The sequence below is a fragment of the Taudactylus pleione genome, unplaced genomic scaffold (assembly GCF_031769625.1).
Source record: "Taudactylus pleione unplaced genomic scaffold, aTauple2 ptg000093l, whole genome shotgun sequence".
Taxonomy (NCBI): Eukaryota; Metazoa; Chordata; class Amphibia; order Anura; family Myobatrachidae; genus Taudactylus; species Taudactylus pleione.
In genome coordinates, this window is record NW_028284495.1 from 2,922,586 (window position 1) to 2,946,176 (window position 23,591).

Sequence of the window (23,591 nt, forward strand, 5' to 3'; positions counted from 1 at the left end):
AGTGCCACTATAATACATCTACCCCTCTGTCACTCACTCCTCTAAGTTCCAAAGTTGAGTTGTAATAATATAGTTTTAACAGTCCTCCTATCTTACAAGATGACACTGAGGTAATCACAGTCAATAAAGACAAGTTTTTGGGAAATCTTTTGATGCAATTCCAATACTTGTGGCAATTACACCTATATCTGAATTTATGTTTTGTCGTTTATCTTATATATAGTCTTTTGCTCAGGGTGCAGACTATTAATATGGTTAGAGAGGTTTTGCTCTCTATATTTTCCAGTTGCTAGGGAAGATAGTTGGAATAGAGAGAGGTTTTCATATAACTAGTTATTTTGTATGGTTGGTGCTGCTGAATAGAAGACGGTAAATATACACAGCCGCTTGGTAATAGCACTAATTATTCATCAATTAACCTTCTGCAGTCACGTATTGTATCAGTCTTTCTTGCAATCACGAGACTCTGCTACTGTGCTATAAATTGTATATAAATATCTCTCCTAGATCTTTCCATAAGTAACTGAGCTCTGAACGGATCCCTTTAGACTAGTTTGGCTGCCTATAAACAGGCTTATACTTAAATGTGGACAGTCTATTTGTCAATAGTACATCTCTTACACCATGAGCTGAGCTAGCAGTTAGCTGTCTTTCTCATAATACTGCTGAGAGCTAGGCAGGGGATAACTGCAGTTGTAGTGAAGTGATAACCTCCCTGCATTAGCTAATTTGTCTGGTGTACTATTTCAGTGATGAATAAGGAGAGAGTTTGTTTAGACTGTGTAGGCAGGGGCGGATTAGCCGTTACTTACTGCGGGAAGAATCCCGGTGGGCCGATTGATTGTGGGGCCGCTTTTCAATTGAGGTCCTGCCCCTCGACCTGCATCACCCGTCTCCTGTCCTGTACAGACTGTTTTACACAGGCAGCCTGTCTGTTAGTGCCTGGCCGCAGCTGAGCCTCTCTCGCGCAGGCCCGCTGAGAGCCGCGGCGGCCCCGGGTAATGGGGGCATGGCCTAATCGCGGGAGGCGTGGCCATGCCCCCTCCCCCCCAAAGAAAAAGATTTGCAGCGCCGCGAAGCGGTGCTACGCGCTGGGGAGGGGGCGCTCTGGGCCCCCTCAGCCCTGCTCAAAGCCAGGGGGGGCGCGATCAGTGTGATCACTCCCCCCCACAGGCATAGGAAACTGCTGTGGCTGCTGCTCAGCAGTCACGAGCAGTCTCCACTGCAGCTCAGCACACGCTGTGTGCTTTGCTGCTGTGAGGGAGGGGGAGTGGCACCGGACCCGGGCCTCCGTCGGGCCCCTCAGGAAGCCAGGGCCCCGGTAATCTGTACCCGCTCCCCCCCCTCTTGGCGCCCCTGCTCTCGCGAGAAGAGAGGCCAGCCTATTAAAGCACCACCCACCCAGAGGGGTGAGGAAGTGGCGGTGATTGGTATGGCCGCGGGGGTAAGTTGCTGCTGAGTCTTCTGTTACAGCTGCCGCTGCGCCTGTCTCACTGCAGAGAAGCGCGCCCGAGCCTGAGCTATTTACACAGTTCAAACCCCTGCTGATCGATTCGCAGGCCTGGCAGGGAGCCAGGTTGGTAACTGTACTGGTTACTTCCTATCTGAATGGCTGCCTGCTCAGTGCGCATGCCTCCCTCTCTGCCAGGGACAGTGAGTCCACTGTCCCAGGCTGGTACAATATTTGTGGGCCGCAGAGGCTACATCACTGGCTGCTCCACTTAAGTGCAGTCACCACCTGTGCTGAGCATGTCTCTGCATGCAGCCCATCCTATCCAATGTGTCACTCACTGTCAGTGACATATACTTCCTCTGAATCCTAGTATGCAGTGGCGTAACTAGGGTATTTGGAGCCCAGGGCAAATTTGAAAAGGGAGCCCCCCCCCGAAGTGCGCGCGCCAAAGGCGACTGCGGCAAAAAAATGGGCGTGGTCACTTAAAAATGGGGCATGTCAACATGACACACCCCTTTATTTTCACACTGAACATTCCTATCCATATGCAACTTAACCCCAGTAGTACCCCTTATACAGTACCCCCAGTATGCAGTTGTGGTCCCTCTTATGCAGGCCCATAGTAGTGCCCCCTATACAGTATCCCCAGTAGTGGTCCCTCTTATACAGCCCCCAATTAGTTCCCCTTACTCAGTACCCACAGTAGTGCCCCCACCAAATGCAGTGCCCCATGTAGTGTTCCCCCTTATGCAGTGCCCCCAGTAGCAGTCCCCACAATGCAGTGCGCCCAGTAGTGGTATCCCCTTATGCAGTGCCCTTTATATAGTGCACCCAGCAGTAGCTCCCCCATGCAGTTTTCCCAGTAGTGGTCCCCCTTATGCAGGCACCCAGTAGTGATCCCCCCTATCCAGTGCCCTCTGTAGTGGCCCTTCCTATTATTGCCCCCAGTAGTGGTCCCCCCAGTGCAGTGCCTCTAGTAGTAGGCCCCTTTTCTAATGCCCCCAGTGGTAGTTCATCCCCCAAGTAGTAGTCCCCAGTAGAGGTTCCCCCTCCCGATTAAGTGCCCCCAGTAGTAGCCCCCCCAGTAGAGGTCCTCCCAATAATGGTGCCCCCAGTAGTAGCCACCCCTCCCCGTTGTGCCCCCACCCCCAGTAGAGGTCCCCCCAGTAGTAGCCACCCCCCTCCCCCTTTGTGCACCCAGCAGTGCAGACAGGTTTAAAAAATATATATATAAAAATATACTTACCTGAATCCATGCTGCTGCTCCGGACCGCGACACCGCTCCTGCTGCCGCCACCCGCCAGTCCTCCTGGGCTTGCACGCTCAGCATTATGGGAGAGACATCATGATGTCATGACGTCTGTCCCATTACTCACTGCAGGAGCCAGACGGAAGCCCGGCTCTTGCAGTGGGTGCTGCAGCAGTCAATGAGAGTCTATCTGACTCTCATTGGCTGCTGTTTAACACACGCATCGCCACCAGCGCTTGCGGCGATGCGTGTGTTATGCACAGCCTGAGCCCGCCTCCTAGCACTATTGGGCAAGCGCTCAGGGGGAGGGAACTGGCTCAGCTGTGCAGCACAGGACCGGCGCTGGAAGCCTAGCGCCGGTCCTGTGTAAATGTGTAGTGCTGACCGCACTCACTGCGGTCGGCGCTACACTGATGGCTAACTAGGGCGGGCAGGACCGTGGCCGCCGGCGCCCCCCCCGCGCCGCCGGTCCCACGGCGCCCAGGGCACGCACCCTGCCAGACCCCCCTAGTTATGCCACTGCTAGTATGCACTGTGTCTGCACTGCCAGGGATAGAAGAGGTCTCTTCTCCCCGCCCCCTCCCGGAGTCCCCACCCCTCCTGCTGTTCCTGGCATGTACTCATGACACAAGCAAACACCTTGAGATCCCATCTCCCTGCCCCCTTCCAATCCCCGCCCCCTACTGCTGTGCCTGAAATATTCTCAGCACTGTGAGGGTCCAACTCCCCGCCCCCATCCAGTCCCCACCCCCTTCTGCTCTGCAAGGACTGTCCTTCTCCCTTGCACTCAGCTTCTGGTGGGTGAGGGTCCAGGAAGACAGAGCTTCCTACAGTGCAGCAAATGCAGGTAAGTACCAAAGGATGGCTATGTATTCATGCTATGTGGTAATGTGGGTTAGGAGGGGTAAATTATCAGGGGGATGAGGAGGTGTAAATTATCAGGGAGCTGAGGTGGGTTAGGAGGTGTAAATTATCAGGGGGCTGAGGTGGGTTAGGAGGTGTAAATTATCAGGGGGCTGTGGTGGGCTAGGAGGTGTAAATTATCAGGGGGGGGTGAGGAGGTGTAAATTATCAGGGGGCTGTGGTGGGTTAGGAGGTGTAAATTATCAGGGGGGGTTAGGAGGTGTAAATTATCAGGGGGCTGAGGTGGGTTAGGAGGTGTAAATTATCAGGGGGTGAGGTGGTGTAAATTATCAGGGGGCTGAGGTGGGTTAGGAGGTGTAAATTATCAGGGGGCTGAGGTGGGTTAGGAGGTGTAAATTATCAGGGGGCTGTGGTGGGTTAGGAGGTGTAAATTATCAGGGGGGGTTAGGAGGTGTAAATTATCAGGGGGGGTTAGGAGGTGTAAATTATCAGGGGGCTGAGGTGGGTTAGGAGGTGTAAATTATCAGGGGGGTGAGGTGGTGTAAATTATCAGGGGGCTGAGGTGGTGTAAATTATCAGGGGGCTGAGGTGGGTTAGGAGGTGTAAATTATCAGGGGGCTGAGGTGGGTTAGGAGGTGTAAATTATCAGGGGGCTGTGGTGGGTTAGGAGGTGTAAATTATCAGCACAGACGGTGTAATGGTTAGCGTTACTGCCTCACAGCAATGAGGTCATGGGTTCAATTCCCACCATGGCCCTTACTGTGTGGAGTTTGTATATTCTCCCTGTGCTTGCGTGGGTTTCCTCCGGGTGCTCCGGTTTCCTCCCACACTCCAAAAATATACTGGTAGGTTAATTGGTTCCCCACAAAAATTAACCTGTGTGTGTGCGCATGTGGTAGGGAATATAGGGCCTGATTCAGACCCACTCGCAAGCGGGCGAACGTACGTTCGGCGTACGTACAAAAATATTTAAATTCAAGGGCTCGCTCGTATTTTCGAACGCATCTAAAAATCCTCCCCAAACTCTGACGACCCCTCCTCTAACTAACGAGCGTGCGAAATAGCGAGCGTACATCCCCGAAATGGCTTGAAGGGAACGCACGCACAAGTATAAACCGGAAGTGGCCTTGTCAGATGTCGATTACCTGCTCCTTTATTCTGCCTACCTCCATCAATCGTATCATGCCAATCAATGTATCAATTAGTTTTTGTTTTTTTCAACACAATGCAAGAAACTTTACTCTTGTCCGTGTTTGTGTTTTCCCGCAGAATACGTACGGCTTAAACATTCGCTTTTATTGCTCAAAAACATGTTACCCACAATTAAACAATTGTTCTATTGCTTTGGATCCCCGCATATTTCCCGGGGTTCATTTCTTTATTTAAATTTGCTTACGCATGTCACTGCATCAAGCCTATCATAACTCTCAAGAGATTTCTGGCCCTGTCGAACACATGACTCATACACTAACCAATAGAATTGCTCCTGTTAATTTCCCAAATACATTAGCCAATCAGAAATTTTTTGGCCACTTTATCAAAAATGATTTTTAGGAAAAACACCATTGCCATCATGAGAGCCTCCGCATTCACCAAGCGCGAGCTGCTGGTGCTAACGGAGGTGATAGATAGGCGTATCACCAGCCAGCCTCCACCCATCACCAACCGGCAGAAGCGTTCCGCATATGCGGAGGCACGGGCCCGCCTGCGCTCCTTCGGCTCACGCCGCAACATCGGCCAGCTGGAGCGCAGGTGGTCGGACCTGCAACGGCGAACGCCCCGCTTGCTGGCATGCTTTCGCATGCAGATTTCAGAAAGTAAGTTTTATGTATTTTGTTTTTCATGTTTGTCTTTGTGGCCCAAACTGCGTGTGCATGTTTTCATGTCTGTCCTATTTATTCATTCTCCTCATATTTGCCTGGCCATGTTTTCCCTCTATTTCATAATTATTCCTTCTCCTCATATTTGCATGGCCATGTTTTCCCTCTATTTCATAATTATTAATTCTCCTCATATTTGCATGTTTTTTGTTGGTGGGGGGTGATTTTAAATTGTTTTTTGGCCAGGATTTGTGCTGAAACTAACCACAATTTGTTTGACATCTTTTAGGGGGACAGCCAAGACTACGCCGTCACCGTCCGGCCAAACGGCGGTCACGCCCACTCTCCCCAACCCCCAGCCAACACTCCACCCCCAATAATTCCCCTATTCCCCACTCCTCCCCAGCCTTCCAAGACCCTCTCCCGGAAATGTCGGGCCTCCTTCCCCTCCGTCCCACTTCCCCCTCTCCTCCAACCACCCCTCTTCCAATTACCCCCTCCCCGGAGTCCGTAATAACCCTGCCCCGATCTTTGGGGAATGGAGGGTCCTCCGAGGAGGACGATGGTGGGACTTCCGGAGCTGCCGTTTTGTCAACCGGTATGTTTTTCTTTCGCCTTTTTTTGAAGCACAAACTGTTTGCATGTAATCATGTGTCGTTCCTTTATTCGGGGTTTTTGGGTCGACTTTTGGTGATTTAGCAGATTGCCTTTACCTGTTCCTGCTGATTTCAACATACACATATCACACCTGGGGGAATTTGTACATAGGCCTTGTATTTTTTGCAGCCCCCATTTTTTTTTTTTGTGTTTTTTTTTTTTTTTGGAGTGATTTTGTTTTTTTTTTTAATTTTTAATGTGGTTTCCCTATTGTTGTATTAATCCACACACTTTTCTCACCCACAGAGGAACAGAGGCATCGTCAAGAAGTACAAGACTGTGTGGCCCAGATGCGCCAACATATAATTGGGGTGCTCGTGGCCCTTGACCGTCTGTCTGGCATCCTTCGCCAATAGTTTTATTTTTGGTTTTTCTTTTTCAAAATAAATTGTATTTTTCAAACATACGTTCTGGCTAATTCGTTTTTTCAAACCCAAAGATTGTTTACCCTGACATAAGTAGACTGTTCCTGCAAGGATTTCCATTTTTTTAAAGTAAGATTGTGTTTTGTATTTGTATGTAAAACAGCCACAAGAAACACATAACAGTCACAATGTCATTTCCCTTTTTGGGTGTAGTGTCAATTAGATATTTCTACATTTTACAGGTTCCTAGTTGGTGTGCAAGCTGCTTAGGCCAATCTTACAAAGCCAAATGATTGTACAGGCTTCCTTTTGGTGTGGGTTTTGAACCTGAAAACATATTTCATTTTAGCTCAACTGGCGACAGTACTGGATTACCCCTTAGTCAAATGTACCGTGTGTGAACCTGGTTACACTTGCTGGTAACGTCCAAAAAAAGGAAGAACATTTCACTCTACAAACATTTATTCACAACATAACTGATAAATCAAAGTGGTCACTCACAAAAAAAACACACAGTGATAATCTCAAATACAACACATACCAAACAAAAACAAACCAAAAACAACAAATCAAGAACTGGTTGACGAAGGACCATGCCAACATGATTCCACAAACATGGCGTTGCGATATGGGTTCCATAATATATTCCCAAAATGTCCAGATCCAGGTTTGGTAAGGGTAGCAGGAAGTAGTGAGCGTTGGAGTGCCAAAGATTATGTGAACAAACAGAAGATGGTGAAAAAAACAACAAAAAATTAGAGGTTCGCAAACAAACCCAAACACATTAGGTATAAACACTGTTGTTTTGTAAAAACTTACCTAAAAAATCTGGCCACCACATCATCGCGTATGGCCCCCCCACATACTGACCTCCGACCAACCTCGGGGGGGCCATCCTCAGGTAAGGCATCCTCTGGCTGCATTGGGACACCACTCCTTATGGCAATGTTGTGAAATATCCCACACAGGACCACAATTTTCGACACCATATCCGGCAAATACATGAGCTCGCCACCAGAGCGGTGGAGGCATCGGAATCGGCCTTTTAAAAGGCCGATACAGCACTCCACCACTTGCCTGGTGGCTGTAAGTGCGGAATTATACGCACTTTGTGGGCCTGGTGTGGGAGCCAAATAAGGAGTGAGCAGCCAGGACATGCAAGGATATCCACTGTCTCCTGTGAAAAAGAATAGACAACATCAGGAACACTGTGTATCAAGCTTAACATTGTTATGTACTAAAGGTCTCCACTTACCCAGAAGCCACGCATCACCAGCTTGTAGGTTGTTTAATTTGTGCCATATCCCTGATTGCCGGATGACGAAGGAGTCATGTGCACTTCCGGGTAATTTGGCATTCAGGGACAGGATCTGGAGGGAGGCATCACATACCACCATTACATTCAGGGAGTGATATTGTTTCCAGTTTCGAAATATGGCCTCCAGCCGTGCTGGAGGCTGAAGTGGTATGTGAGTACCATCCACAACCCCTATGATGTGTGGGAAGCCAGCTATTTGGTAAAAATTGGCCTTGGCCACACTAAGAGCACCCATATCCAAAGGCATTTGAATAAAATGATGGAGGTGCTTGAAAAGTGCCTCCATCACTGCCCTCAGGATCCGGGAAAAGGAGGATTGGGAGATGCCCGCCACTATTCCCACCGTTGTTTGAAACGATCCTGAGGCACAGAAATGTAACACTGCCATAAATTGCGTAAGTGGTGGTATTGCTGTTGGACTGTCAATTTGCCGCTCAAGATCACGTTCTATTAATGAGAGAGTGTCTATGATGATTTTGGGAGGTAGACGGTAGCGTCTTAAAACCTCATCATCGGGCATTCCAAAAAGGGTGACACGTGTTCGAAATATCTGGGGCCTTGCATGCCTACGATGCCTATGCCTGGGACGAGATTGAGGTTGGTCGGCTTCCGGGAGCATGGCCAGAACAATCCGCCCCAGACCTACCTGAAATTCAAAGATTTCAATGTAAGGCTTTTGACCCACCCCAAAAGTAAATTAAAACAACTTAGCTTGATGATACCATCCATTGCTGCTTACATGCCGGGGTATTGTCATGATACGTCCAAACTAAAATTAAACACAAAAATTATTTGACACATTTCACTCTGTGCATTTTTGTTTCTAAATTTTGTGCTAGACCAAACTTAAAATATGCGAAACACACATTTGGCAAAACAGCAAAACGACATTTCACACAGTACATCAAAATGGGTTGAAATGTTTGCACAAAAAGCGAAAGGGAAACCTCAAAAAAGTTAAAATGATTATTAAGCATTTTAAAATGCGCTAATTAGTTCGCAAATACAAGTCACAAGAGTAAGTAGTAAAAATGCGCTAATTAGTTCGCAAATACAAGTCACAAGAGTAAGTAGTAAAAATGCGCTAATTAGTTCGCAAATACAAGATAAAAAATGGACTTACCAAGAGCAAATATATAAGAGTCCAAATGCAAAGGTCTTTTGGTTCGAAAATAATCAAAAACTAAAATAGAAGAAATTATGGATCCAAAATTTAAAAAAAAGAAGAAACACAATGAAACAACAATTGATCAAAAGTTAGACTTCACAAAACTTACCAAATCAAGAAACGAGGTCCAAAAAATATAAACCAACAAAGAGAATGGAAAATAAAAACGCAAATCTAACCAACAAAAGAATCTCCAACCGCCAACTCCTTTATACGCAATCAATAAACTCCAGCCAAGGAAACCTCCAACAATCCAAAAACGCCACCTCGACTCGAGACACACCAAGCCATAAATAGTGTTTCGTTTCCCGCACAAATTAAGGAGGGATCATAGGGACGCACAATCAATGATGCGGCCGCAAAATAAGGACGCATGTATAAATACGTCACGAAAACACATTAAAATTCTGGTGTATTTCTTGTTTGGACCTCAGACATGGCGACAGACCAGGGAAACAATGCCCAAGAGTCAGGCGGTAAGTCTTTCATGCATTTTGTATCAATGATTAATTTGAAACATAAGATTGGGCAAGTTGTGATTTTGTGAATTCTGAAAATTTACACAAATAGGTGAGGAGGATGACATGGAAGAGGCTGCTGGGCCGAGTATTCCAGCCAAAGCGGCCAAAAAAAAAAAGTCAGCCACATTTCACAAGAAAGGAGATGGAGGTTTTGATACAGAAGTGTGTGGACATCCTGCCACAGGCAGACAGGAATATGAGTCTAAGCCAGAAGTGGAGAATGTGGGAAGAGGTAGCCGTTGCTGTCAATAGGGTGGGTGATTATGTCCGTCTAGCCCGGGATGTCAAACGGCGGTAAGTAAACCCTTGCCCCCCCTAAAAACAAACACCATTTTAAACCAAAGGATAATGGCTTCCATTTTTTCCCACAGATGGGGCGACTTCAAATATCGCCTAAAGCAAAAACTCGCGGACAGGGCTAGGAATGCAAGGGGGACAGGTGGGGGTCCCACCCCTGTGTCATTGGAGTTGACGGATTTAGAAGAGCTGGCACAGGGGTGTGTGCAGCCTGTGGAGGTGTTTGGCGTGTCCAACATGGATACGGACATGCCAGACTTTGCGGCTCCTCATGTTGTCCCAGGTAAATCTTTTTATGTCATCAACTCAGAAATGTTATTGTGCCAATATGTAGATTCTAATGTGAGGCTTTTCTCTTTTTTCCTAACAGAGACACAGGCGGATGAGTCTGCTCCAGAGGGGAGCCTTGGCCGCCGAATTTCTGCTGGCTCGGCAGGGGAGGAACCAGTACATCCGGCTGAGGACCCTGCAGAAGCCAGTCCAGGGCAATCCCCCTCGCAGGCAGTGTCCCTCCTCACAGAACTCAATTTCAAATCGGATTTCCATACGGAGATTCTGCAGAGGATGGACGCCAGTCTGCTACGGGTGGCTGAGGCCCTGGAGCAAAATGCTGCGGCCAACGTGACCATTGGTCAGGCCCTGGCGGAAAATACCAGGGCCAACATCCGCATCGCCAATGCCCTGGAGCAGCTCGTTCGCCAGCACATGGTGGAGCCGACCTCCCTTCCTGCCGGAACATCAGGATCCTCCACCTCTGGCACAACATCAGCCAATCCTCCAAATGTGCCTAGCCCTGTGCCTAGTCCAGAGGCCACAACATCTGCCTCTGGACAGGCCAGCCCGATGACATCCCGGACCCGGTCTGGCGCCCTCCCTCCCCCATCCAAACGGGTGAAAAAACGGTGACAGCAATGGTGACTTTTCCCACAATCCTTCTGTGCTTGGCTCATATTCCTTTCTGGTCAAAACTTCCCTCTCCTTTCTTGTGAAATGTTTTTTTGTTTTTGTTGTATGTTTATGTCAACAGTTATGTTGGGCCAATTTGTTTGATTTTGGAACATATCTTTGGCCAAAAAATATGTCCCCAATATTTTATTTGTTTTTTTATTTGTTTGAGCAATAAATTGAAACAAAAAATCTGACATTGGATTGTGAAATTATTGTACAAATGGGTTACATTTAATCCTGGCCCAAAAGGCAAAAACTGGCCAAAAAAAAAAAAAAAGGGCTCTTTAAGGAACGTTTAAAAATTCATATAACGAGGCAAATTCAAGAGGCACAAATAAAATGGTGAGAAAATTAAAACATGATGACATTATTGTTACAATAGGCCCTAACCACCAAATTGAGGCCAAAATAAACCCCCACAAATGTACGCAAATTGATTGTGTCATCCTGACATTAGCATCTCTGAGTTCCACCTGCGTACGGTTTTGTGCTATCCCAAAAAACTGCTTTCCAAGCACATACCAAGCCGGTTTTCAATACAACACTAATTGCTTTTCTGCCCTCCCGCGATTAATCGCAACAACATCGAGGAGTCCCGGGACGGAGGAGAAGGCCATCGCCAATGTGGTCGAGTAATCCAGACCCTAAGCTGTGCGAGCATTTTGAAGTGAAAGAGGATCATCCAGTGACGTATGAGTCGGTCCGAACACATTTTACGCTCGCATCTGCTAATGTATGTACGCCCCAAAAACGCCTCGCCACGCCTGCGTTTGTCCATCTCCACCCCCGTCAACACCCTAAAATGCCCTGTTCTGTCAATCACATTTGACATGTCACTTCCTGTACGCTATTTTAGGAACGAGTCAAAAAAAGCTCACAATCTGCCGTACGCACATGCGCAGTGTAACACCGACGCATGCGCGGTTAGTCAACATCGGAACGCAACGAGCGTACTGCTGTTAACGAGCGGCTCTGAATGAGGGCCATAGAGTGTGAGCTCCACTGGGGCAGGGACTGATGTGAATGGTCAAATATTCTCTCTGTAAAGCGCTGTGGAATATGTGTGCGCTATATAAATAACTGGTAATAAATAAATAAAAAATCAGGGGGGGTTAGGAGGTGTAAATTATCAGGGGGAGTTAGGAGGTGTAAATTATCAGGGGGCTGAGGTGGGTTAGGAGGTGTAAATTATCAGGGGGGTGAGGTGGTGTAAATTATCAGGGGACTGAGGTGGTGTAAATTATCAGGGGCTTAGGAGGTGTAAAGTATCAGGGGGCTGTGGTGGTGTAAATTATCAGGGGGCTGAGGTGGGTTAGGAGGTGTAAATTATCAGGGTGAGGGGGGGTTAGGAGGTGTAAATGATCAGGGTGAGGGGGGTTAGGAGGTGTAAATTATCAGGGGACTGTGGTGGTGTAAATTATCAGTGGCGGGTGAGGTGGGTTAGGAGGTGTAAATTATTGGTGGGGTGTGAGGGGGGTTATAAGGTGTAAATGATCAGGGTGAGGGGGGTTAGGAGGTGTAAATTATCAGGGGGTGAGGTGGGTTAGGAGGTATAAATTATCAGGGGGGGTGAGGAGGTGTAAATTATCAGGGGGGTGAGGTGGGTTAGGAGGTGTAAATTATCAGGGGGGGTGAGGAGGTGTAAATCATCAGGGGGGGTGAGGTGGTGTAAATTATCAGGGGGCTGTGGTGGGTTAGGAGGTGTAAATTATCAGGGGGGGTGAGGTGGGTTAGGAGGTGTAAATTATTGGTGGGGTGTGAGGGGGGTTAGAAGGTGTAAATGATCAGGGTGAGGGGGGGTTAGGAGGTGTAAATTATTGGTGGGGTGTGAGGGGGGTTAGGAGGTGTAAATGATCAGGGTGAGGTGGGTTAGGAGGTGTAAATTATCAGGGGGGGAGTAATCATATTTGGTAGGGGAGGTAGGTTTGGGATATAATGTAAATGTGTCATGATGTTTTATAAACTAACTTTTTTTGTGGGGGGTTAGGTTGGTTGAGGGTTGCAATATTGTATCTGATTTAATGCAGCAGTAGTCTGTGCGGTGGGGTATATTAATAGTACAGGCTATATAAAATATATTTTTATTAAAATTCATGATGAGATGAGGGCAATGGGGCTGGGAGATGGAGCTTAGAGAGAGGGATGTCTGGGGTGGGGGCCCTGGGGGAGGGGAATGATTAATGATGAGAATAGAGATGATCTGTCTGTGGTGGGAGGGGGGTACTGCTGAACTAGGGAGAGGTGATCTGTCTGTGTGGGATGGGGTTATTTTGTGGTGTGAAGGGCTGTGATGAGGGGGCTGAGCTGTGGAGGGCAGTGCTATGAGGGGGGCTGTGGTGTGAAGGGCTGTGATGAAGGGGGCTGTGAGGAGTGCTGTGAGGGGAGAGGGTTTTGCTGTGCTGTGGGAGGATATTGTGATGTAGGGAGATGGTTGACACTGGCAGCACAAAGTAGATGGTGCTGGGGCAAAAAGGAGATGGCCCTGGGGGCAAAGAGTAGCTGCAGCTGGACAGTGGGATGTATTGGCGAGACCCAGGTGGATAGTTTTGGAGAGTGACAGGGGGATGGTGCTGGTGAGAGCCTCTGTTGTATGTTGATGACATTGGCTTTATTACTATGCTAACAGGCGGTTTCAGGACCATGTGATCTCCTGCATGATTAGTGAAAACCAACTCAAGACCCTGCCTGTCCAGGGACGAACAATTTCTTCAGAGGTTCCTAGTTGCAGAGAAATCATATAGGTAAGAAAATACTTATTCACATGCTGTGTTTATTCACTGGAGAGAGGTGCTGGGGGCATTTCCATCAGCTCCCGCAGTAGTGGGCATGTCCACAGCATGATAAAAACAAGGGGAGTAGCTTGCGGATGTAGCATGTCACACGTGGCCACACCCCTTGCTGCAAGGCCACAACCACTTTTTCAGGTGCGGGCCTTCGGTGCGCACATGGTGCCACTTTCAGGATTTTTTCCAGGGCCACTTTAAATTCCCAATCCGCCCCTGTGTGTAGGTCTCTTGCCTCAGTACCTCAATTCACGGACAGAGCTATCAGGCTGCTCCCCCATATCCTCTCTCCAGGTTTATTTGGTTTCCAGGTTTCTCTCTCTCCTCCTCTCACACCTGCCGGACCATCCACCATTCCTTCTTTGTCCCCTCTGTGACAAATCTCAGTTTCTCCTCAGCTCCAGATCACCCGTCCAGCACCTCTAGTCCTCTCTCTCCCTGGTAACTGCACCTGCACCTGCACTTCTCCTCTTACCTGACATTTATACTGGCCAGGGTCTCACGCTCTCCCTCTTCTCAGCCCAGCGCATGGTCTTCCAGACCTTTCCCTAGCATGCCGGCTGCTGCAGAGCTTCTTTACAACCACTGCCCCAATGTTTGTTTTAACATGCATGCATACAAAATATATAACACGTTACATTTCTATAATATCTTTATATATAAGCTACCTACTAATACATATATTTACTTTACAACAATATACACATATATATTTTTACATGTCTATATAAAATAATTAATACAATTGTATACTGTTAGGGGTCACATACATATTTAAAGGATCACTAGATCCCATCATTTTAATTTTCATATATTATCTATAGTTGCCCACTTTTTATATCTCCTCTCTGCGAGAAGCCCGGAGAGGAGACGCAGCTGGCCACATCTATTGGTGGGGACGGGCTCTTATGTCATTAAGCCCCACCCTGTCACAGGGAACTGCATTGAATTGTAGGGCCGTGAGGAGGGGCGGGGATAAAGTATTCATTTAGCATCATTTAGCCCCTCCCCTTGCATATGGAGCCGCGATTCCTGGCAATTATCTACCCATCCTGCCCACTTCACTAGGAAAATGGGTGGGATGCTGGAGATCAGGACACTCTTCTGGTGGAGCAGGGGCATACCTGGATATTTGGGAGCCTCCCGCCACTTTCTGGGAGAGTAGGTAAGTATGATATTATCCATGAAGGTGGATAAACAGGCCCTGATTCAGAGCCGGATGCTCTGACAGAGTGCTCGCTCTGAATCAGGACCATCCCTTTTAATTTTTAGAGCTGTGGATGGCCACCCACAGCTATAGCGAGCGGCCAGGAAGATGGTTGCGATGGTCAAGACCATCGCGACCATCGGGCTTGCGACGAGACCCTTGTGGTAGGGTCTCATTTCCGCAAGCCCTGGAGTGCTTTCGGCTCTATCAGAGCTGAGAGCACTCCCACTGACATCACTTGTGATGTCAGTGGGGCCGCCCCAGACGGTAGGCGTTCCCATGGGAATGCCTCCGTCTGGGCAGCCATGTCCCCAGCACGCCCACCAAAGGGGGCGTGCTGTCACTCCCCATCGACAGCACGCCCCCTTTGTAGCGAGACCCCTATCCGGGTCTCGCGCATGCGCACTGGGCCAACATCGACCCGCTTGTGAGCGCTCAGCGCTCGCGAACGGGTCTGAATCAGGCCCACTGTTCGGTGTCAAGCTGATATATCACAGCAGGTTCACTAAAAAGCAAAGCGTTATCTCCCAACTTCATCACAGATAGCTGAAGCTCCTCCCACATCTCTAGAACAGTGCCTTGATACTTAGGTGCATATCCACTAGCCAGGGGCATTTCTAGAGAGGAGGGGTCCCGTGTGCAGTCTCTGACATGGCCCCCTCCTCTCTGTCCGGTGGCCGGCTGCGCACTGAGGGGTGCGCGGCCAGCGCCGCACTTATAGACTCTGGGCACTAGCGTGTGCCCAGAGTCTGTAGCGCATGCACAGGTCATTGGGAAAATGGCTGCGGTGGCCATTTTCCCTGTAATACGCATGTGCAAACAATGGGAAAATGGCAATTTTTACAGGCACAGACACCGAAGCCGACATGGGACTCCGGAGAGGTAAGTTTTATGGGTGCAGGGTGTGTGGTGCGGGCCCCCCTGGACCCAGGGGCCCGTGTTCCCCGCACACCCTGCACCCACTATAAATACACCCCTGCCACTAGCAGATAGTGGAACGACAGTACGATTACAACATTGTAATCGTACAGTCATTCCTCTTCCCCCGCAGTGCCTACACTGAATGATATGTCGCTCAGTGTAGGCACCCTCCCTCATCCCTAACCAGCATGTTCAGGCGATGGACTGATGTCGAAAATGACCAGCGGGAGCGCGCATTGCTGGTCATTTTCGAAATTTTCTTGCCCGATTCATGCACAATAACTATATCGTTATTGTTCAATCGCTCATTTTAATCAGCAAGTGGATACGCAGCTGAACAGACTGAAATGCTGCTAGTGCAGTCATTTCAGTTATGCTGGGTACACACTGGCCAATATATTGTTTGTAGAGCCGACGAACTATACAGTATATCCTCCCGGCCATCGACCAGTGTATACACCCAATATATTTGTAAACAACGCAATATATCTTTCACATCTGCCTGTGTGCACAGACAACTGACTGACCCATATGCTGGCCACAGGAACTCCCACCAATGATGTCACTAGCTGTTCCTGTGGCCAGACATATCGGTCACTAAGTGTGTATGCACACCTGCCATTACTTTAACATCACTGCCCTTGCATATTTTAGAACCAATCCACACAATGCATTTCTGCAAACCACGTCTGTCATTGTTTCAGCTACAAAGCCCTCTCCCTCCCCTTCATACAGTCCCCATCTCATATTAAAATAAATTGCATGCCCCTGGTTTTGGAAACAATTGGGTCTGTCAGTACTTATTAACCTGTGCTACAGAAAACACACAGAGCGGTTATTGTTATTGAGCAGTTATCGTCTGATGATCATCTGTGTTTCGGTAACATTTTGTTTGACGTGTTAGAATAAGCAAAAACACTAATAGTAGTTTCTGAAAATACAAAGTCTTACGAGTATAAAAAAGTATACTTTGTACAGTATGTGTACTGCATAAGTGGTTTATGTATCGAGTGTACACATTGAAAAATGGCCTCAGCACAGGGGTGAAGAAACCCTCAGCAGTCTGCAGGTAAAATGCATATTTTTTAAGCCATTATGGATCCTATGTATTAAGTTGTTTTTTACATAAACTTATGCAGAAACTGCAGTTTCTGCATCATTTTGTGTATTGTCCCTATATACTAATAGCACAATGCAGGAGATTTCACAGAAATCTCCAGCAAAGTGCTAATTAGCGCTGCAGATCCCAGTTCCCATTATTATCAATGGGGACTACGATCTGATTTCTATGTACTAAACTCCAAAAAGCGAAGCTTTTCAGAGTTTGGCCCCGGTAGTTTACACCTTCTTCAGATAGTGTAAACTAGTATCAGCCTATGGAGATTTACAAACAGGAGAGAGATCCTTCGATCCCTCCCCCGCAGCCCCCGGCCAGCTCCGGGAGCTGACACTGTGCACATGGGCAGTGTCAGCATCCCCCTGGAGAAGTCTTTTACTTCTGTGAAAGACTTCTACAATTTGCCGGGGATATAACTTGCAGAGACAGCGGTTAACGCAACCACTATCTCTGCGAGTTCCTCTTTGTACATAGCAGGGATATTTTCATTAAAAATTAAAATATCCCTGACGATATGGATAGATAACAATGTGGGTTGAGCTTGGTCTCTATAAATCCTGAGGACTTGAGACCTAAACGTGCAGCCGCTGTGAAAAGTATTTGTGACGAGACTTTACAGGTATCATCTCAGACTGCGGCATAATCCTTCTATTAATCGTCTGTGAGAGAGGACTGCCTCTACAATGTTGTGATTTTGCATGGTATTAACATCTTACCTTTTGGATGCTCTTGAACTTTTTATTAACTATTGTCAGTGGGTGTATGTTTTAGAAATTATATTTAACCTGCTTTTAGCAATAAATATTTGATTGTACAATTAGTTACAGACAGTGAACGTGTTACTTGTATCCACTCCCTGATTCCTAAAGCTGCTTTATACATTGTTTCTTTCTTGCTTGGGACTGACTGGTCCATGATTATTAGTACATAAACCCCTAAGTGAGAAGATAAGTTTTCGCATTATATAATACATTTTCACTGGAGTTCAGGCATTAGGATCAGGAGATTGGATTGTGCTCATCATAGCCTCACAATACACTTTAACCTAGAAATGGATCCTTTGGCTTTTTTCAAAATCAAAATACACTATTACTTTATCATCAGACATCTTAAAACCTGACTGTCCAATTATAAATAAGTTTTAATGTAATACATTAATATAATGATACAATGTACCTTAACATGTGCAGCAAATTCTGTGGATAATTCAGCATAACTTCTAATGTCATCGTCTGCTGGTTCTCCGTCCTTGTTAAAGGAAATGGTCATACCCGGTATTCTGGTAGACTCCAAAGTAATACATCGGTTAACCTGAATATGAACCTCGAGTTCACATAGAATTCCGCTGTTTTCCTATATAAAAGTAACAGTATTAAAGTACAGTATAACAAACTTGTCCACACTTGTAAGTTATGTCCATGAACACTTTGCTATTGGTCAGGAACACTTTTCACAGACTTAGGGGCTGCTTTATCAAAGAGCAAAAATCTCTATTGCCATTTATGGCATCAATAGAGCTTTTTATGTTTTGCCCAATACATCAAAGTGTTAAGTTGGTAATAAGTTTATAATTACTTTCCCCCCACTAATTTTTTCCAGTGCTGCCCTTTGTATGTCAAAGCCTATTTAACAATTATTACACATGTAAACTGTCACAATAACTCCATGTACATGTTTTGGTTTTGACATTAACATTACAGATAAACTCAAAACTAGAAAATGAAGCATGTAGACTCTTAGTCAGTGACAGAATTTCACATAGAGTGTACTGCTAAAACATTTGCACCGCCACTTTAGGTACTTAAAATGTGCATTTTTTTCACCTACAATAGATTGGCTTGGGGCACCATTTACATGTTATGTAACTCCAGGCAATAGGAAAACTGCTGCTATCTTTTTTTGGTTATGACAGCTTTACAATTTCACCTTTTTATTTGTTTATATGTGCTTATTAATGTTGTTCCACAACGAAATGCACCTAAATAGCATATATATTATTTCACTGAGAGTCGCAGTAATGATCTGTTTACAGTCAAAAGCTAAATTGGTGTCAAAATGTTTTCATGTCGCGTAACTTATAGGCTCTCTAATAACTCTTCCCTTAAACATTATCTAAGGAGACGTCTGTAGTCTGTGCACAGTGCTTTGGTGCAGTGATATGGTTAGCATTCTCCATGGAGCACCATGAACCACCTATATCTAGGGCTCATGTTTAGTTATACGTAAGGAGAAAATATTTGCTCTATTGACTGCCAGAACCACACTAATCTATAGATAAATTTAGATCCAAGCTTAAATATAGGCACATGACATAACAATAGAAGAAGCCTTTAAACTTTTCCAGTTTGCAAAGGAGCCTATACAAATAATTTATGGTTAATTTACAACCAACCTGCAGTGCTTCAGATTTATAAGTGCCATTAGGGAACAACAACTTTTATGGGCAATATGTATGATACCTCTGAGACTGGTGATAAACTACATTTCTATATATTTCTATGTTGTTGCCTTTATCTTCTCTGGAGCTGCAAATACTATCTATCTATCTATCTATCTATCTATCTATCTATCTATCTATCTATCTATCTATCTATCTATCTATCTCAATCAATTTATAAGCTTATAGGCTTAAAATAAACAAGAGAAGACACAAAAACAATTCCCCCCCAGCACACTGAAACAAGCCAGTAAAAAGGCCAGTATTCTATATGTAAATGAAATGTAGTAGACTCAGTTTGCACACGTTTGTAAATGTATGTAAAGCCAATCTCTATATTTAAAAGATAGGTTGGAACAGGTAGTATTTTAAGATAAAAACAGGAAAGTTATAGTTTTCAGCTGTCTCAAAATATTACAGTAGATTAATGTGAAAAGGGTAAATATACATATTCATTTGGAGTGTGTGCACCATACTTGCCGACCTTTGGACGTCCCGCTCCGGGAGTGGGCAGCCTGGGCGGCACTGAGGAGGGTGTACCACATCAGAAGTAGGCAATGCTGGAGGCGTATCGGCGACACATTGTGTCATCGTGGCCCCGTCCCCCACTCTACAATGCCACAATTATCATTATTGTGAAGTGGGGGCAGGGCCATGATAATGGGACTCAACCCAAATTGGGTCATCGGTGGTCAGTACTGCCCACTTCACATGATCCGGGAGAGTGTGCACTAATCAAGCCTCTCCATGAAAGCTTTATCGTTAGCAAATGACACACAGAAGGGCTCATTAACTATCGTTACATTTACATGACTGATTACCAACATTTCAATAAGCAAAAGCAGGACTCCCATATTCCCCTCTAACCACACCCAAACTTGTCTAATGACTACCACCCAAATTCAATCAGCCATGCCTACAGTATTACCAAATTAGGATCTGTTAGAAGGTGGGTGCACTAGACCATATCAGCTAATTAGACACTTGCTTTACTTTTGAACGTTCCCTAGAAAGATAAAATATTGTTTCCAATTGGCTGCTGTGGTTCACCTAAAATGTTGCCCCTAATGTAAATTAGCATATGAACCCTAATATGTTTCTTTATACGGTTATGCATATAACATTTTCCCATCATGGGCAGTGGTATGACACCCTGCAGCCAGTACCGCTTCTCCAGAGCACCAGCCTGTAGAGCTGCTTGGCGCATCCTAAGGGCACTGCAGACAGTGCTCCACTTCCCTGTGGCGGCGACCCGCTCCAATAGCATAACATAATGAAGTCAGATGTTAGGGAGCGTGGCCGGCACAGGACGGCACAGAAACCTGCTCTGGCACTAGGCTACATGCAAAAGCAGCCAGTATTTACCCTGCATGCCAAGAAAAATACATGTATTTGCACCCCTTGCATTGCAACATGGTTTGTTCCAGGTACAAAGTTACTTGTTTCTCTTTTTAATTTGCTCCAAATCAGCCCCAGAATGTATTTTGGATTACCTTACACAGGAGTCATAACTAATTTATCACTATAGTAATAATATGATATCCTTACTGCATACAATTACATTAGACAGTTTATACACAGCTAACACTGTCACGTTTTTTAAGAATTCTAATAAACAACATTATGCTGAGAAAAAATAGAACTGTTGTCAATGGGGTCTGTAGAGAATATTTTTTACACAATGTGCTTAAAAAGCTAAACAAAACACATTTCATGGTAGACTGCAAACAATTTCTTTTATATTGTTTTAAAATGAATTCTTCATACCATTGAAGTGACTTTTCCCTTGTCTATTGCCAAAGCAAGCTGTCTGATGTGATGACTTCTGAAAACACGAACCTTTCCTCTTTTTACCAATACATCAAAAAAACCTGCATGTTTTTAGAAAAGTTTGAATTGTATTATAATGTATTATAAACTCCAGTACTTGTACAAACACTGTAATACCAACATTGCTGTCCTATTATGTTAAAATTCAGTACTACTTAAGTGCCTACATAAAGAGGGCTGCATGCAGACACTTATTGGAAATATACAACATAAATATTATTTCATGTAAGCCCCTATTGAGGCTGTTAGGGATAGTGGAGGTGACGGCTACAACAAAATCTATCAAATTTATCACTGCAAGTTGTTTTTCTTTTTTTCCATCCCTTTACGCTAGAAGAAATGCAATTTTTTTCTATTTTTTCCTAAATAATTGTCAAATATTCCAGCATTAATCTATATAATTACATTTTACATTCGTGTACTGAACATGATAGGACCAATCGCACGCGCAGACTTCCCTAGCCCTCCCTAAATTACTGATCAACATTCCACCGCTGATAATAGTCAGGTATTATTTTTATATATCTAAAAAATTTTTTACAAAAAATGTATTTGCAATCCACAAAACATTATTGATATGTAAATATTAGAACATTTCATGCGACTCCACCCTAAATCTGCACATTTGGATGAATATTCTGTATTGTGTCCAAGGAATAATTTATCGATTCCATCTGAATCCATTTTTTCTGATTAGAATGGAGAGAAAACAAGTGGTGCTATGTGTTGCAAATGTACTGTAGTTACTGATAGACCATACTAGGGTGAACTTTGACTAGGGATGCTGAGACACAGGGCCTGATTCAGAGGACGGAATTGTACAGACGCACACAACTGGCTGTGCAATTCCATCCATTTAAAATGCAAATGCAGAAGGAGGTGTCAGACAAGGTCGCAGCCTGGGATCACCATCGGAACAATCGCGACGATAGTTGTCCCTTCGACCAGGCTGTGGTAGCTAAAGCTTACCGCAGCCTGACTGGGTCCTGGCACCCATGCAGATCCTGGCCTCCTCCCTCCCGGAAAACGGGGGCTGCCCGAGAACACCCCTGCTCCACCTCCTTAATGCTACTGCCTGTCAGTCAGGCAGCGCCTATGAGGCTCAGCGAGCGAACTCACAGACGTAGGGCTGCATATGCGCAGTACACCTCCTTCACATGCGCAGTCCATCAACCATCGGAGATGTGCACTAAACATCTCTAATTCAGGCCCAGTTTTCCTAGTGAATACCAGGTACTACTCCACACTAATGCAGCTCCTTTACTGGGCTGCACTACAGCCAAAACCCTTGTGCTCAGTACTGCTGTGGGGTGAGTATTTATCACACCTAATAATTATCTGTCGTAACAGAATATAAACTTTATTTCTAAGACTTACCATAGAAAGATATAATAATTTGAAATAATAAAACATCACAATCATACTGAGTGCAAGGACCAGGGAGGGGAAAACATATACCACTGAATGTTCAGCAGTATATCAGCCTTTGTTAGCATTTGTGGCAGTGGTATAGCGCAGCTAGTATCATACTGCTTTAATCTAACACATACGTACCACAAAACCATAGGCTTATATAGTAATTCCGCAAATCCATAGTAACTGATCAATTCGACTTTTAACGGCCACAGTCCATTGGGAAATATAATCCTCAGCCAATACTATCTCTGAATAACCAACATTCTCCTGGTTATTGATCTTTCTAAAGTAGACAGGTAGAGAAGTTGCCCATAGCAACTAATCAGCTTCTAGCTATCATTTCATGGAATATACTTTATAATTGATAACTACAAGCTGATTAGTTGCTATGGGCACTACACTACTTGTCCCTTGTAGAAGGTTTGATACATCTGGAAGAGCTAGCTTTGGTTTTATTTGACACCTTAATCTGGATGGGCTAGCTATATATAATGTGTGTTCAAGTCTTCCTAGGTTTTCTGTTGAGATTGAAAATGGCTCCTTTTGGTTTTTAGCTAATGGTAGTACAGTACAAAGGGGAACCACCTCTAATGTTGTATATGTATCTAAAGTCGCTTTTCTCTTGGTGCCACGTCCCATGCAAAAACATTTGTTCATATGAGTCTTAGAGTAACTGTACCATATTTATCCTTCTTGTTCCCAAGAGCATCCACTCCGCCGTCTGGTGTGAGCCGGAGGAATTTCCTTGTTGCTTTGCAGTAGAGCTGTATACTGTTCTCATGCTGATACTTCCATTTCTCAGCATTCCACTGACAGAAGAAATATAAAAAACAAATAATCAGCCCTATAATACTGGTCTCATAAAAAAACTGTATGATCATAAACATTGACATATTTCCTTTACCACTTCATTTTTCTTGACTTCAAGTTCGTGTCCTGTTGAATTGAAAACATTATATCAGTAAATACAAATTTTCTCTTGCATATTATAGGGAAACATGTTCATATTTTGTTTGGATGCTTACTGGCTGGGAAGTCAGCTTCATCTGAGATGGATAGGTTCCTTACAATTTTTCCATCTTCCTCTCCTTCATCAAGCCACCTAGGTAGAACACATCATAGGAGTTTTAAATGTATTCGACACAAGCATAGTATCACCCCTGTGACTGTTTCTGTAGATGCAACCTTCATATACTGTATTGCATAATACAGATAAGACT

At 45.3% G+C, this 23,591-nt stretch overlaps 1 protein-coding gene across 1 annotated transcript in view; it reads right to left on the minus strand.

Annotated features, from left to right (window-relative positions):
* The window catches only part of RP1 (RP1 axonemal microtubule associated), a 668,735-nt gene that overhangs the window by 496,335 nt on the left and 148,809 nt on the right, over nt 1-23,591 (minus strand). Inside the window, exons 10-14 of the mRNA XM_088469748.1 lie at nt 23,397-23,473; nt 23,276-23,307; nt 23,051-23,180; nt 20,893-20,996; nt 17,865-18,041 (exon numbers count right to left, since the gene is read on the minus strand). Coding sequence (XP_088325874.1) covers nt 17,865-18,041; nt 20,893-20,996; nt 23,051-23,180; nt 23,276-23,307; nt 23,397-23,473 — 520 coding nt within the window. The remainder of the gene's footprint in view (nt 1-17,864; nt 18,042-20,892; nt 20,997-23,050; nt 23,181-23,275; nt 23,308-23,396; nt 23,474-23,591) is intronic.